Genomic DNA, 14,543 nt, shown 5'->3' with positions numbered 1-14,543 from the left:
CGTAATGTAATTATCTGTTAGCAGCTACAATAGTAACCTGTGTGCCAAGTGTACCTCTTACCTACTGTACCAATCACCCAGGAGACACAGAAGCAACACAATGATATTTCATGTAACAGTGGTCACAAAATAGTAACATTCACATATAATGTATTCACGATTGGAACTGTACAGTGTTCCGTCCAGTTTGAAAGTTTAAGGTAAAGCGGAACTAAACCCTCCATTTAACAGTTTCCCAACAGAGTTCCATTAATGGCTAACTGTGAATGATAACTGTCATAGTTGCTTGTGCTCTCAACTGAACTGTCAATCCATCAAATGGCTGGTGATAGAAGTGATCACATGTGCAGCACCATGGTAAGTGCAGATCAAATAGAGGCTAAGATGGCAGCTTCCTTGGCTGTAAAAGGAGAGAAGGGTTTAGTTCCACTTTAAGCTACAGAAACAATTTAATCTTTTGCTACTAAATTCAAAGACACATTTTGTTTTGGATGGGGTGAGGAAAAGTTACAGCTTCATGTTCTTAGTCCCATGTCCCTATTGGAAGGATTTGCCCTTACTTCCCGACAGGAAGTGTTGGGACATTTCTTTGAAGAAGGGACACTTGTTATGAAGAGGGGACACTTGTTAGGAGAGAAAGGAAGGGTTAAAAACTGACAGTGTGCCTTCCTGTCCCAGTGACAACTGCACCCCCTTTTCCAGTATTGGTGTCACAGGAAGTATAAAACCTCTTCATTGGGGTAACACAAAAAAGAAAACTGTAATTCATCCCCACTCTATCCAAAACTGGGTTTAACCACTTATTGCCAATTACCCCTAATGGCAGCATGATCATTCCAAGTGCTGAAAACAAGTTCTCATAGAAGCAAGAGATTACATTTGCATGGGTATCTTATGTGCAGATTGGGATGCAGGATATGTTCCCTAGTGCAACCCCCTAGGTACCGTCCCATCACCATACAGGGCACAAACTCCCCGTAAGAGCCGGTTCACACTGGGGCGACTTGGTCGCCTGCCATAGATTAGCACAGGACCCGTTCTAATAGGAGCGACACAAGTCGCTCCGACTTAGAAAAAGAGTCCTGTACTACTTTGAAGTCAATGCAGGTCGCCCCAATGTTATTAAGTCTGTGCATGTCGCTCAGAGGTCGCGGAACGCACCGCAACTTCACAGGTCGCCCCGGCAAGTCGGGTCGCCTGTATGTGAACCGGCTCTAAATCATGACTTTTCCTATTGTTTGGCAAAATAAGATTTTAGGTGATCACCTGCACTTCATCTTATTTTAATAGATTACATAACCTGACTAATGTAGTATAAAGTTACCTTGATTTGTGGATACCCACCTCATCTCTAATCTGCACATAGGCCCAAATCTGTCAAGGGGTAAAAAGCAAACTGCAAAGGAAGTGGGATTTGTTTGTGTGGTGTTTAAACCTTGTACAACACCAAAAAAAAATAGCAAATTCTATCCTACAATTATAAAAATATTCCTATAGACCAAGCAAAATATACCTATACAGACAAAGATTTCTCTAAGAGCTATATAGAGCATTTCACAGCCTGTGAATCCCTCACTGAATCTGTATGAAATCACTGGCATCAAAAGCTCTTGTGTGACCAGAACCCTAAACAGACCATCAACTATATGTTCTCTCTATCACCTACTATTTACAGAGGCTTCTCGGGACAGCTGGATGGAAGCCATGGCTCTGACAGGTACCCTTTAAAGTGAACTGGTGAGCCATTTTTAGGTCACTGTCATAGCTGGAGTGACCCCCTCAGGTGTCCTTATTTTGACTTAACTTTGTTACTAATGGTGTGACAGTCCTGTATGGTGGTCCAAGCTGACCCCCACCCACCATCCTCTTGTCCAACACTCCCTTTTTACCAATGAGATTTTGCCATTAGACTGGGGAATATGGCTCCAGAGGGCAGGGAAAGTGCCATAAAACCAGCACACTTCTTTCTGTTAAATGGAATAGGCAAGATTTTAAAGTGGTTGCTAGGATCACTAAGTGGAGATGTCATCCATAGGGAATATTTAGCCAATTCATTAGGGTCAACAGGATTTTTACTAGGTGTCAGCCATTGCCTTTTTATTTTTAAACAACTAATAGGGAAACCTCCATTTTGGATGACATGTACACTTTAAATCAAACTGAACCAGTAATACAAGTAGTTCAATGTGACTCATCTGCATATTTACATGTACCAACCACACACTATGCATGTCAGCTGCATTCTATTAAAGAATGAGTCCTCATGGCGATCCCTCCCCTGCATTCCACTATCGTGCCGTGGCTGTAGATCTGGGGGGGGGGGGGGGGAATTCCTATTTATAGAAATGAATAGAGCCCATAAAACCTTTTCTACACCATCTAGTTCACTTTAAGCCTCATCACATGTAAAATGTCTATCCTGACCCTGGTGCAAGGAGCTTTGGCAGCATATCACAAAGGAGCCCTGGTTTAATCGTAGATATCTAGGATTGGCATTTGGAAATGCCCCGAAGCACCTTTTAGTAAAATTGGTAGGATGTAAAGCAGACTGAAATTTAAATCTCCGTTACATTTTAAATTCACAATACAATAGCGGAGTAGAAAAGTCACAGGTTTTGGCACCTTCTGGTTTAATTTTCGACTGTACAGCAGAAAGCTGCACAGAGCTGTGGCTACTGCACATCAAGATTCAAAATGGCCTCCCACTTGCCAACTATGCAAGCACCTGCCCAGGAAAGTGGCTTAGAGGTGACAAGTTGCCATATTTAAAATGCATTTCATTCTAAATGAAGCTTCCACATCACTATTTCCTGACGGTAAGGCCTCATGCACTTAGCAGCGGGTGCACAAGGCTTTGGCTTTAGGTGCTGGTGGCAGGTAAAGGCACACCATCCAGTTTTATTGCCAGTGGCCTGTCAAACACTGCAAGACTGACCGGGCTGGATGGGGCACCGAGCAGGTACTTCCTTTTAGTGCAGTATGCACCCAGGATCCAATCCCCGGAACACAAGTAGTCTGTATTCTGGGCATTCGTCCCTGGGCCCATACAGTGCCCCGTCCTGCCCACTCAATTGTTAGCTTCTCAGAGCTTGACTGGCTGTGACAGCATGGTTGGAAAGTGTGCCTGTATTTTCCACCTGCTAAACACCCAGTGTGCAGAGGCATGCCTAAGGCCTGGATGTGAAAATGCCATGTACTGTATATAGCACATGCAATATCCTTTTTCAGTTTACAACAGGGTGGAATTATCATAGAAACCATTGCTTCACAGCCGTTCTGTAACATGTATGTCCACAGTGAGATACAGGATGTGGGCACAACTCCACCCAACTGGGCATTGCAGCCACATTACTTTTCCAAAAAAGCAAAAATCTTTCTATTCATCTGAATTCTTCCCAAGTGTATAGAACTCCAAGCGCTAAACAGTCACCACTGGCCGGAATTAGATTGGCTAGTTTCAACCACTTTGTACTAGGTTACACTTTGGAAAATGTAAAAAATAGCTTTATAAACTCAAGGATCAAATCTGGGTAGACTAGCCCTTCAATCATCCAGGATCAAATCTGGGTAGACTAGCCCTTCAATCATCAAGGATCCAATCTGGGTAGACTAGCCCTTCAATCATCAAGGATCCAATCTGTGTAGACTAGCCCTCCAATCATCCAGGATCAAATCTGGGTAGACTAGCCCTTCAATCATCAAGGATCCAATCTGGGTAGACTAGCCCTTCAATCATCAAGGATCCAATCTGGGTAGACTAGCCCTTCAATCATCAAAGATCAAATCTGGGTAGACTAGCCCTTCAATCATCAAGGATCCAATCTGGGTAGACTAGCCCTTCAATCATCAAGGATCCAATCTGGGTAGACTAGCCCTTCAATCATCAAGGATCAAATCTGGGTAGACTAGCCCTTCAATCATCAAGGATCCAATCTGGGTAGACTAGCCCTTCATTCATCAAGGATCCAATCTGGGTAGACTAGCCCTTCAATCATCAAGGATCCAATCTGGGTAGACTAGCCCTTCAATCATCAAGGATCCAATCTGGGTAGACTAGCCCTTCAATCATCAAGGATCCAATCTGGGTAGACTAGCCCTTCAATCATCAAGGATCAAATCTGGGTAGACTAGCCCTTCAATCATCAAGGATCCAATCTGGGTAGACTAGCCCTTCAATCATCAAGGATCCAATCTGGGTAGACTAGCCCTTCAATCAAGGATCCAATCTGGGTAGACTAGCCCTTCAATCATCAAGGATCAAATCTGGGTAGACTAGCCCTTCAATCATCAAGGATCCAATCTGGGTAGACTAGCCCTTCAATCAAGGATCCAATCTGGGTAGACTAGCCCTTCAATCATCAAGGATCCAATCTAGGTAGACTAGCCCTTCAAACATCAAGGATCCAATCTGGATAGACTAGCCCTTCAATCATCAAGGATCCAATCTGGGTAGACTAGCCCTTCATTCATCAAGGATAAAATCTGGGTAGACTAGCCCTTCAATCATCAAGGATCAAATCTGGGTAGACTAGCCCTTCAATCATCAAGGATCCAATCTGGGTAGACTAGCCCTTCAATCATCAAGGATCCAATCTGGGTAGACTAGCCCTTCAATCATCAAGGATCCAATCTGGGTAGACTAGCCCTTCAATCATCAAAGATCAAATCTGGGTAGACTAGCCCTTCAATCATCAAAGATCAAATCTGGGTAGACTAGCCCTTCAATCATCAAGGATCCAATCTGAGTAGACTAGCCCTTCAATCATCAAACAATACACACAACATTAGGTGTGGAAAGGAAATCGCCTTCTCCAAGCCACAGGCAGCAGTTGGGGGTAATGTTTCATTTTGAGTCCAGTTGAACAGTATAAAAAAAAATAAAATAGAAAAACAAAAAAGGAATGCCACTAGGAAGCTGTGAAAATAAAATACCATACCATACCATTATGGGAACATCCAACTTAAAGTGCACTTCTTGCCTTGGAACAGTGGAAGCAGCCATTTTGCTGTTTCGAACAAGACTATTGAAACTATAAATTGTGAATTCCCTAAACCCAAGGACTCTCCATAGCAAACTGTCAGAATAGAATATATTCAGATGCCAAGTACACCCTCCAAATTGTGTGTTCAGACAGACCATGAACAGGAAGCCTACAAATTGCAATAAGCCTTAGCAACCAACAAGAAATCTCTTATATGATCTACTATCAACTTACATTGGGTTGGCCATCTTGAGTCACTGCACTAATGGCGGATTCACTGTGCACCTTGAAAAGTTCTCTCATTGATTTTCCATTTTATACTTGCTGCATCTCCAGGAAAATAAGCCTTACAAATACTTTGATTTTAGTCTTATCTGGCTTTAAAGTGTTACTAAACCCACAACAGTAAAATCAGTGTGTATATGCACGTATACATGTGCAGTAAAGCATGCTTGATACTTAACTGTGGAACCTAAGAGGTTAATCCTCTGCATTGTGTAAAAAGGTTGTTAGCTCCTGTCTTTTCTAATCCGCCCCTTTTTCCACTGTCCCCTAGCCATCTCCTGATAGAACAGAGCCTTTGGAGTCACTCTGCACATGCTCAGTTTGGTGTGTATTGCTAGAGAGGTTTTTTTTTTTTCTTTAGGGAGTGTGCACGTACCGATTGTCGGCCGTAAATATTCGGCCGACGACCGATCGGCCGATTGTAGGCTTGTTAGTATGATGCTTCCGACAGCCGACCGCGCACTTTCGGCCGAAAAGAATCTGTCGTGTAGGCATTAAAATTTTTGTTGGCCAACACCAGAACGGCCGATTGTTCGGCAGTCAGTATAGAATTTGGCCGACAATCAGCAGATTTGCAAGACTGGGCATGCTCAGAAAAGAAAAAGGACAAGGAAAGTTAACCATCACATGACATCACTTCTGCAGTTGGCTGCTGTTGGCCGACAAAATTCATGTGCAGTCTTTTGCAGTTTTCAACAGACACGACAGCCCTGGACAAAAGACGGCCGATCGTTTGCCTGACAATCGGTACGTGTGTACGGGGCTTTAGTCTATACAACGCGAGTCTTCTTCAGGATTGCACGCAATTAGTTAACACAACAGTGTATGTTGTCCGAACACAGCAGATGGTCCATATAAGCAATCCTGACAATCATGCCACTCAAATTAAAAAGAAGAGTCACATGACCATCCAGCAGGATGATAAATCAGTCAAAGCACCATGGGGAAAATTTATTAAAACTGGAGCAGCTGTGTGTTGGTAAGCAGCTTCAGTTTGTTCAGTGAAAAACTAGAAACATATTGGTTTTTATGCACAACTGCCTCGAGATTCTCTATGCTCCAGTCTTCCTCTGGCTCTCAAATAAGGCAAGTATGGAACTAGTGATGTATTACCACGAACCTTCCAACTTGGAGCACCTCTAGGCCCCAGCCACCCTCCACAATCACGTATAACAAGCGGCACAGGACATGTGTTTTCAATAAAAGCCCCAGACAAGCATAAAACAAGACAAAGTCACCATCAAACAGGACATGGTCACCTTCACACAAGACAATGCCACGGTGCCAGAGAAATTTAATAACACAAACTAACCTGAGCATTAAAACACAAAAGTACACATTGCCACCATATGTAACAAGTTCAAATTGTAACCAAAATATTGGAAAATACGTTCACTGGTCCTGTTTTGCTAAATATTAAAATAAACTTTAATAAAAGTTGGAAAGTGCTTTAAAAGACCCCTTTTTATATTCCTTATAAAAATGTAGAAGACTCATGGCATTTGGCAATTACACTTGAAGAGTACCTGCCCAAAAAGAAAAACAAAAAAAACTTATCCATGGTCAACCTACACACAATTTTCTTTTCCTGGTGGCTGAATCTTTGGGATCACCAACATCCCTTCCCTCTGTATTTATACCCTGAATGGCAAGACCATATACCCTTCAGTAGTATGTGAAGCTCATGTCCAAAAATGAACACTCGCCTATAACATTATGGTAACTGAAGATGTGAAATACTGACCAGTGCGGATAGGGAAGGTGTGGTGTCCTACTCCATGGCAGTTGGCCATGTGATCTCTTCTGAAGGGGAGGATCCATGTTGAAGGAGAGCCAATGTTTGGCTGCCTCTGTCTGAATATCACTCAACTGATCCACTTTGGTCAGTACACGGGGGCCTTTTAATAAGCACTGGGTGAACATTCGCCCAGCTGAAAGGAAGGAATGTGTTGACTAACAAGCAAACGTCCTTTATAGAGCAGGGTGGACTCAAACTCCTTTCTGAGCTATTCTTTTCTCGGATGATGAATTAGAACAGTAGATGGTAACTGAACCTGTTGACCACTCCTGAGGAGCAGTTGCGGCTCAAATCTTGGGTGCGTTGAACGTTAGATCCCTAAAGTGGCTGGCGGATGTGGCTCAAATCTTGAGTGTATTTATTGCTAGATCCATAGAGCGGTTGGCAGATGTGGCTCAAATCTTAGGTGTATTTAACCTTAGATATCTGGAGCAGTTGGCGAATGCGACTCAATTCTCGAGTGTATTTAAAAGAGAAGTATGGACTTTGTAAAAAAAAAAAAAATGTATACTCACTTAGGTGGATGCAGAATCGATTCAATGCTGCATCTGTCCTCCACTGGCTCTGCAGTGAGATCTGAGAGATCAAACACTGCTGATCACTCCGCTCTCCTCTCTGAGCAGAGAGCCACGACTGTCAGTCAGTGGCTCTCTGCTCTTCCCCTCCAGTGCTCACTGGAGCACTGGGCTGTGAAAGGGGTGGGAGGCGCTGAGCCAGGTGTTGGTACAGGATGCTGGGTGAATCCCAACCATATCGTTGGGATCTTTTTAGAGCCTGGACCGGCTCAGTCACATCAGCTAACAGTGGACTTTGGCTTGCTGACGGCTGAAAACTGGTCACAGTGATCCATAGAAGAACTATAGCCAAAAAAAGCTTTGGCTATACTTCTTTAACGTTAGATCCCTAGAGTGGTTGGCAGATGTGGCTCAAATTTTGGGTGCGTTTATTGTCCGATCCCTAGATGGGTTGGCAGATGTGGCCTAAATCTTCGGTGAGTTAGGTCCCTTTAAAGATTGACTCTTGGCTGATCACATGACTAGCCAGCACTGGAAAGATGCAGAAAGGCCTTCTTTAGGAGTGGTCAACAGCTTCAGTTACCATGTATAGTTGCAATACATCAGCAGCGAATTCAATAGATTAGTCATGAGTTTTTGAGTCCACCCTGCTCATAAGTAAACATCTCCTAATAACTTTAATGTTACTGTCAGGGAAGGTTTCCTTTACCCGTCTCGAACACTCTGGCAGCCAGGCCAGTACAAGCACTCCCACTGACAGCCTGGTTTCAGAATTCAGCCGGGGTGCAGGGTTTGATGGAAACTTCTAATTCACAGATAACTAAAAACAGCACTGTTTATAGACGGATTAAATGGAATAACTACCCAGAGGACTGCGTGTACCACAATGAATGAATGGTTATACAGCAGCCAAGTAACTTAGGTAATACGAGTATACAGGAAAGGGCGTGAATACCGAGGCCTCTCCTGTAGGACACAAATGACATCACAAAAAATACCATTCAGTAACAATAGAGCTGAGATTTCACCCCACGATTGGACTCCTCACACTGCAGGTAGTCAGACTCTGAGTCGTTCATGACAAGCCCTTGCAGGGAGCCATCACGGGCAAGGTCGGCCTTGTAGAAGCCTTGTGCAAAGTCATTTTCAGACGCCAGGAGGATCTGACTCCAGGCAGAGGTATCCAGTTTGCCCGCAGTTCCTCCATATTCATCGGGCAAGATGGCCTTTGGCACGTTGTTGTGGAGAGAGTTCAAGTCTGACCCGTGCAGGAAAAACTGAACAGAAAAAAAAAACAGGATATTAGCCGTTTATAATATGTGTAAGCAGAATATATAGAACTTGATTTAATTACTGGAAATTAATTTGATGCAAATACATATGAAAGTACCCAAATTTGCCTTTATACAACCCCAATTCCAAAAAAGTTAGGATGCTGTGTAGAAATCTACATAAATACAGAATTGCAATGATTTGCAAATCTCATAAGCCCATATTTTATTCACAATAGAAAATATATCAAAATGTTTAAACAGAGAAAAAGGTACCCTTTTTAAGAAATAAAGGTCATTTTGAAATTGATGGCAACAATAAGGTTCTAAAAAGTTGGGACAGGGGCAACAAAAAGCTGGCTGGTACAAACAAGGAAGAGAAGTACTTTTTGCAACTAATTAGGTTAATTGGCAACAGGGCAGTAACATGATTGGGTATTAAAAGAGCATCTTCGAGAGTCAGGATTTTCTCAGACGTAAAAATGGGCAGAGGTTCACCAAACTGAAAAGCTGCGTACAAAAATTGTTAAACAATTTCAGAATAACGTTCCTTGATCTAAAATTGCAAAAACTTTAAATATATCATCATTTACAGTACATAATATCAAATGATTCCAAGAATCTGGAGAAATCTGCGCGCAAGGGAAAAGGCGAAAATAAAATATTGGATGCTTGTAATCTTCGGGCCCCTGCAATAAAAACAGGCATGATACGGTGATGGCCATTGCTGCATGGACTCAGGAATACTTCCAAAAATCACTGTCTGTACTAATAATGGGATTTTTGTCTTACGGAAAAATCCATTTCTCTGATGTTCATTGACAAGACACAGATCCTGATCTTCTTAACCATTGGGTTATACTACCCCCTACAGGAGTAGGACACTAGGCAGAAAAAAAAGTCTCGCTACACCTATGGGCAGTCCCAGGGGGTATACTCCCTTACTCTGCTATAGGTACTCAGTTTTGTTACAAGCAGTGTCAGAAGAATTATAACTCCACAGAGGGGTGGGTGCTGTGTCCGTCAATGAACATCAGAGAAATGGATTTCACGGTAAGTCAAAAATCAAATTTTCTCTTTTGTTCATTGACGGACACAGCTCCTGATCTTAACCATTGGGACGTCCCAAAGCAGTGTTAAACATGAGGGGTGGGAACAGCGAAAATAAATTCCCAAGGCTAAACTATAGCCAACCAGGTAAACAGGAGCTCAACCAAAACAACTGGAGCCCACCTGGAAAAACAATACACCATCAAAGAGGACCAGGTCCTCTAAACAGCAGCCTACAAAACTTTTCGGCCAAAGGAAGCATCCGTAGATGCCAAAACATCCACTTCATAGAACTTTGTGAAAGCGTGCACTGACGACTAGGTGGCTGCCTTGCAAACCTGTGTCACTGACGCCTGATGACGGAAGGCCCACTGAGTGTCCGCATAGAATGCGCCTTGATGGGGAAAAGAGGAACCTGACCCTTGATGGAATAGGCCTGGACCACCGTCTGTCTGAGCCATCTGGAAATGGACGCAGAGGAAGCGGACAGCCCTTTCCGAGGCCCATCCGTGAGCACAAACAGCGAGTCTGATTTTCTAAAAGACTCCATAGCTGCCAGGTACAGTCTAATCGCCCAGGACCACATCCAAGGCCTGCAAAGCAATTTCCTTCGGATGTTTTGGCCTGGGACACAGGAAAGGCAACAATGTCTTCATTCAAATGAAAATCAGAGACAACCTTTGGAAGGAAAGACGGACAGGGACGAAGAACCACCAAGAAAGGTGGACAGGACAACGTCGCCAATTCCGACACCCTGCGCGCAGAGGTGATAGCCACCAAAAAGGCCACCTTCTGGGACAGCGTAAGCAGGGGAATCTCCCAACAATTCTCAAAGGGAGGCTTCTGGAGGACTGAGCACCGAATTGAGGTCCCAAGGCGGTAATGGAGACCGCACGGGAGAAGCCAAATGCCGAAACTCCCTGAAGAAATGTACGCACCAATGAGGGTGTGGCCAAGGGTTGTTGAAAGAAGACCACTAAGGCCAACACCTGGCCCTTGATAGTACTCAAGGCCAGTTTCTGCTTAACCCCCCCGTTAAAGGAAGGTCAAGATCCAAGTCACCGAAAAAGAATGAGGATGAACCCAAAGAGACTCACACCACGCAATGTATGTCTTCCACGCACTATGGTAGATCTTCCTAGAAGTAGATTTCCTAGCCTTTAACAGCATTGAAAATCACTGACTCAGACAAGCCTCTATCCATCAGCACCTGGCGTTTAACAGCCAAGCTGTCAAAGCCAGCGAATGTAAAGCAGGATGGAAGATTGGTCCTTAGGACAGCAGATCCTCCCACAGAGGAAGCTTCCAAAGAACGCCAGATCGGCATACCAAGCCCAGCGAGGCCAGTCTGCGGACCCTAAGATGACCAGAATCCTTTTTGCCTCGATCCTGCATAGAAGTCTTGGCAGAAGCTTGAGAGGAAGAAAGGCATAAATCAGACAATACTGACCACACAGGGCCACCAGCGCGTCTGTGGCATCCGCCAGAGGGTCCCGTGACCGAGCCACAAACCTCTGCACCTTTCTGTTGAACCGGGACGCCAACAGATCCACCTCGGGAATGCCCCACCAGAGACACAACTAATGAAACACCTCCCGGATGAAGGGACCACTCACCTTGGTCCAACGCCTGCCGACTGAGGTAATCCGCTTGCCAGTTTTCCACCCTGGGGATGTGTACATCGGCGAGGGCTGGAACAAACCGTTCTGCCCACCTTAGAATGCCAGCTACCACCAGGACACTTGGAAGACGATCCTTCCAATGTTCCAGGCACAGTCTGATCGCTTGAAGTTCCAAGACATTGATCGGTAGTCTTGACTCTCAGTGTCCAGATCCCCTGAGCAGAATTTTTGCCGAGGATGCCTCCCCAAAACGGACAGGCTGGCATCCGTGGTGACCACTGTCTAATAAAAGGGGAGGAAGAATTTGCCCAGCCGAAGTGCCGGAGAAAGAAGCCACCATAATTGGGGACTCTTTCGTTCCATGGCTCAGCTGGATCTGATTTTCCATAGACTGCGGAGTCTTGTCCCATTTGGCCAGAATCTCCCTTTGCAGGGACCTTGTATGCAACTGTGCAAACTGAACCGCCTCGAAGGTAGACACCATCAAGCCCAGCATCCACATGAAAGTCCAGGGGGATGACCATCTGCTGGACAGCAGAAGATGAATCGCAGCCTGCAGTTTCTGGAGTTTGTTCAGAGAAAGGAGTACTCTGGCAAAGGCTGAGTCCAGAGTCAGACCCAGATAGTCCAGCTTTGTGGACTTAACCAGAGCAGACTTCTGAAAATTCGGAATCTAGCCGTACTCCTTCAGAGTTCGCATGGCGAATTCCAGGTTTTACATCAGAGCAGTAGGTGGTCGCAGAAGGAGGTCGTCCAAGTAGCCCAGTACCGTGATCCCCCGTTGACGTAACAATGCTAGCACCGGGGCTAACACTTTTGTGAAGACCCGAGGAGCAGAGGCGAGACCAAAGAGGAACACCACAAAATAATAATGCTCCTCTCCCACGGCAAAGCGGAGCAAGCACTGGTGACTGGTACATATTGGAATGTGAAGGTAAGCATCCTTGATGTCGATAGAGGCAAGAAAATCCCCCTGATGCAGGGATGCCACCACCGTGCGAATATAGTATTCTTAACTTCTGCACTCGCACAAAGCAGTTCAGTGCCTTGAGGTCCAGGATTGGACGCACCTTGCCTTCCTTCCTGGGAACTGTAAACAGGTTTGAGTAAAAACCTTCCCGATGTCAGAACCGGGACAATCACCCCTGGAAGTAACAGGTCCATGGATCTTGACTTGCCAGTCCAAGTTCGCTTGGATCCACCAGAGGAGACCCTGAACGGCTTTGATCCCTTGTCAGTGGCCCCTAAGGGACGAAAAAACTTCTTATGAGCCGAGAAGGATGGCCTACGTCTATGACTAGTGTCCTTGCCCTTAGTAGCCTGTGGAAGAAAACCACTCTTCCCCCCCCTGTGAGACCCTTAATGATGTCATCCAGGGAAGCTCCAAACAGGCGATCTCCTTGAAGAAGGAAGATCAGTCAAGGCCTTCTTAGAAGTCTGGTCCACAGACCAGCATTTTAGACAAAAAATACGCTGAAGGATGATTATTGAAACAGAGAGCCTAGCGACTAGGGGAGCCGCATCCAAAGAGGCATCACAGATAAACTGCTTTCCCTGGACTAACTGGTCCACCAGCTCAGAAAACGCAGGGGGGAGCTGCTCCCCCTCCAGATCACGGCATAAAAGCTTAGCCCACTTGGTCAGAGTTTGCAACACCAGTGCAATGGTAAATACAAGCCTCAGTCCTGATCCAGCCAGGATGTACATATTGCGGGCCACAGCCTCCGCCTTCCTGTTAGCCGGGTCCTTCTTCAACCAGAATCATGGTTGCCTTGTTGAATCTGTGGACCGGAGGGTCCACCACCGGTGGAATAGCCCACTTTTATGAAGGGACTCCTCATAGGGGTACCGCATAGCAAATCGTTTAGGGACCACAAGAGGATGTTTTACCGGTTCCCACTCTTTAGTGACAATTCTGTCAAAATAGGAGAGGAAAGGAAACCCCTTTGCCGCTCTGAATGGCTTGCAAGTGCCAAAGGGAACTGACGCCTCCGTTGCAGCTTCAGCTGCGTCCTCCATTTTTAAGGTCTTATGCACAGATACAATCAGTGCATTCACCAGCACCTTTTCGTGCGTGGTTGCAGAAGTGGAGGAATCACTTTCACTATCTGAGAACTCAGGGCGCATGGTCGCAGACCCAGCAGAGTGTCCCATGTCCGCGGCGGCCGAAACAGATTCAGGATCTGAGGAGACAGATGAGGCAGGGTGCCCACCCCAAAACCCTCCAGGGACCATACCAGGAACCAGGTGGGCACCGCTCCAGACAGAACCTCCTCTCCATCAAAATGGGGGGCTGCCGGGCTGGATGAATGCTGCGACTCGAGCTGAGACCCGGTCGTATGCAACTTCGCGAGGTGTTTAAAGAGGAAGTAAACCCTCCTCTGACACTTGTATCTATAGGTAAGCCTATAATAAGGCTTACCTATAGGTACTGTAAATATCTCCTAAACATGTACCGTTTAGGAGATATTTACCTTAGATGCATCCAGTGACGTCACTGGTGCATGCGCTCTAAAGGAACGGCCGCTGGTGCAGTTCCTTCAGAAATCCATGCCGTGACCGTCGGCTCCCACGCGCGTGCGCGGGAGTGATGTCACCGCGGCTCCGGCCAATCAGATGGCCGGATGCCGCGATCCCGGAAGACGGGCGACTGGACATGTCGCCCGTCATACAGCTGAGCGGGCGGCACGGCGGGGGCTCGTTCTAAGGTAAGTATTTTATAATGAGCTAGTATGCGATGCATACTAGCTTATTATGTGTTTGTCTTTCAGGGTGAAAAAGAAAAAAAAAAAAGGGTTTACAACCTCTTTAGCTTGCAGGCCAGCCCCTGTCTGGTGGGGCTATGTCACAGCGCGGAGCTGAGGTCTGCGTGTGCTCACTGGCCAGACTGGGGTGACCACTACATCTAGATTATCCAACCCATTCCCAGTCCAGTAGTTGATTGTAGATCCCACAGGAAAAAAAAAAAAAACAGGAGAAAAAATTATATCTAAAAAGAAAAAAATTGCCAGGACCAGAGA

General features: G+C 45.5%; 1 protein-coding gene across 1 annotated transcript in view; it reads right to left on the bottom strand.

Moving 5' to 3' along the window:
- Positions 1–8,320: 8,320 nt before the first annotated feature.
- The window catches only part of TTPAL (alpha tocopherol transfer protein like), a 50,922-nt gene continuing 44,699 nt past the window's right edge, over positions 8,321–14,543 (bottom strand). The window contains exon 5 of the mRNA XM_082272622.1: positions 8,321–8,857. Within this exon, the coding sequence (XP_082128748.1) occupies positions 8,582–8,857 (276 nt within the window). The 3' untranslated portion in view covers positions 8,321–8,581. The remainder of the gene's footprint in view (positions 8,858–14,543) is intronic.

Source organism: Pelophylax lessonae (genome assembly GCF_965119305.1).
Source record: "Pelophylax lessonae genome assembly, chromosome: 11".
Lineage (NCBI taxonomy): Eukaryota > Metazoa > Chordata > Amphibia > Anura > Ranidae > Pelophylax > Pelophylax lessonae.
This window is presented reverse-complemented; position numbering and strand designations above follow the sequence as displayed.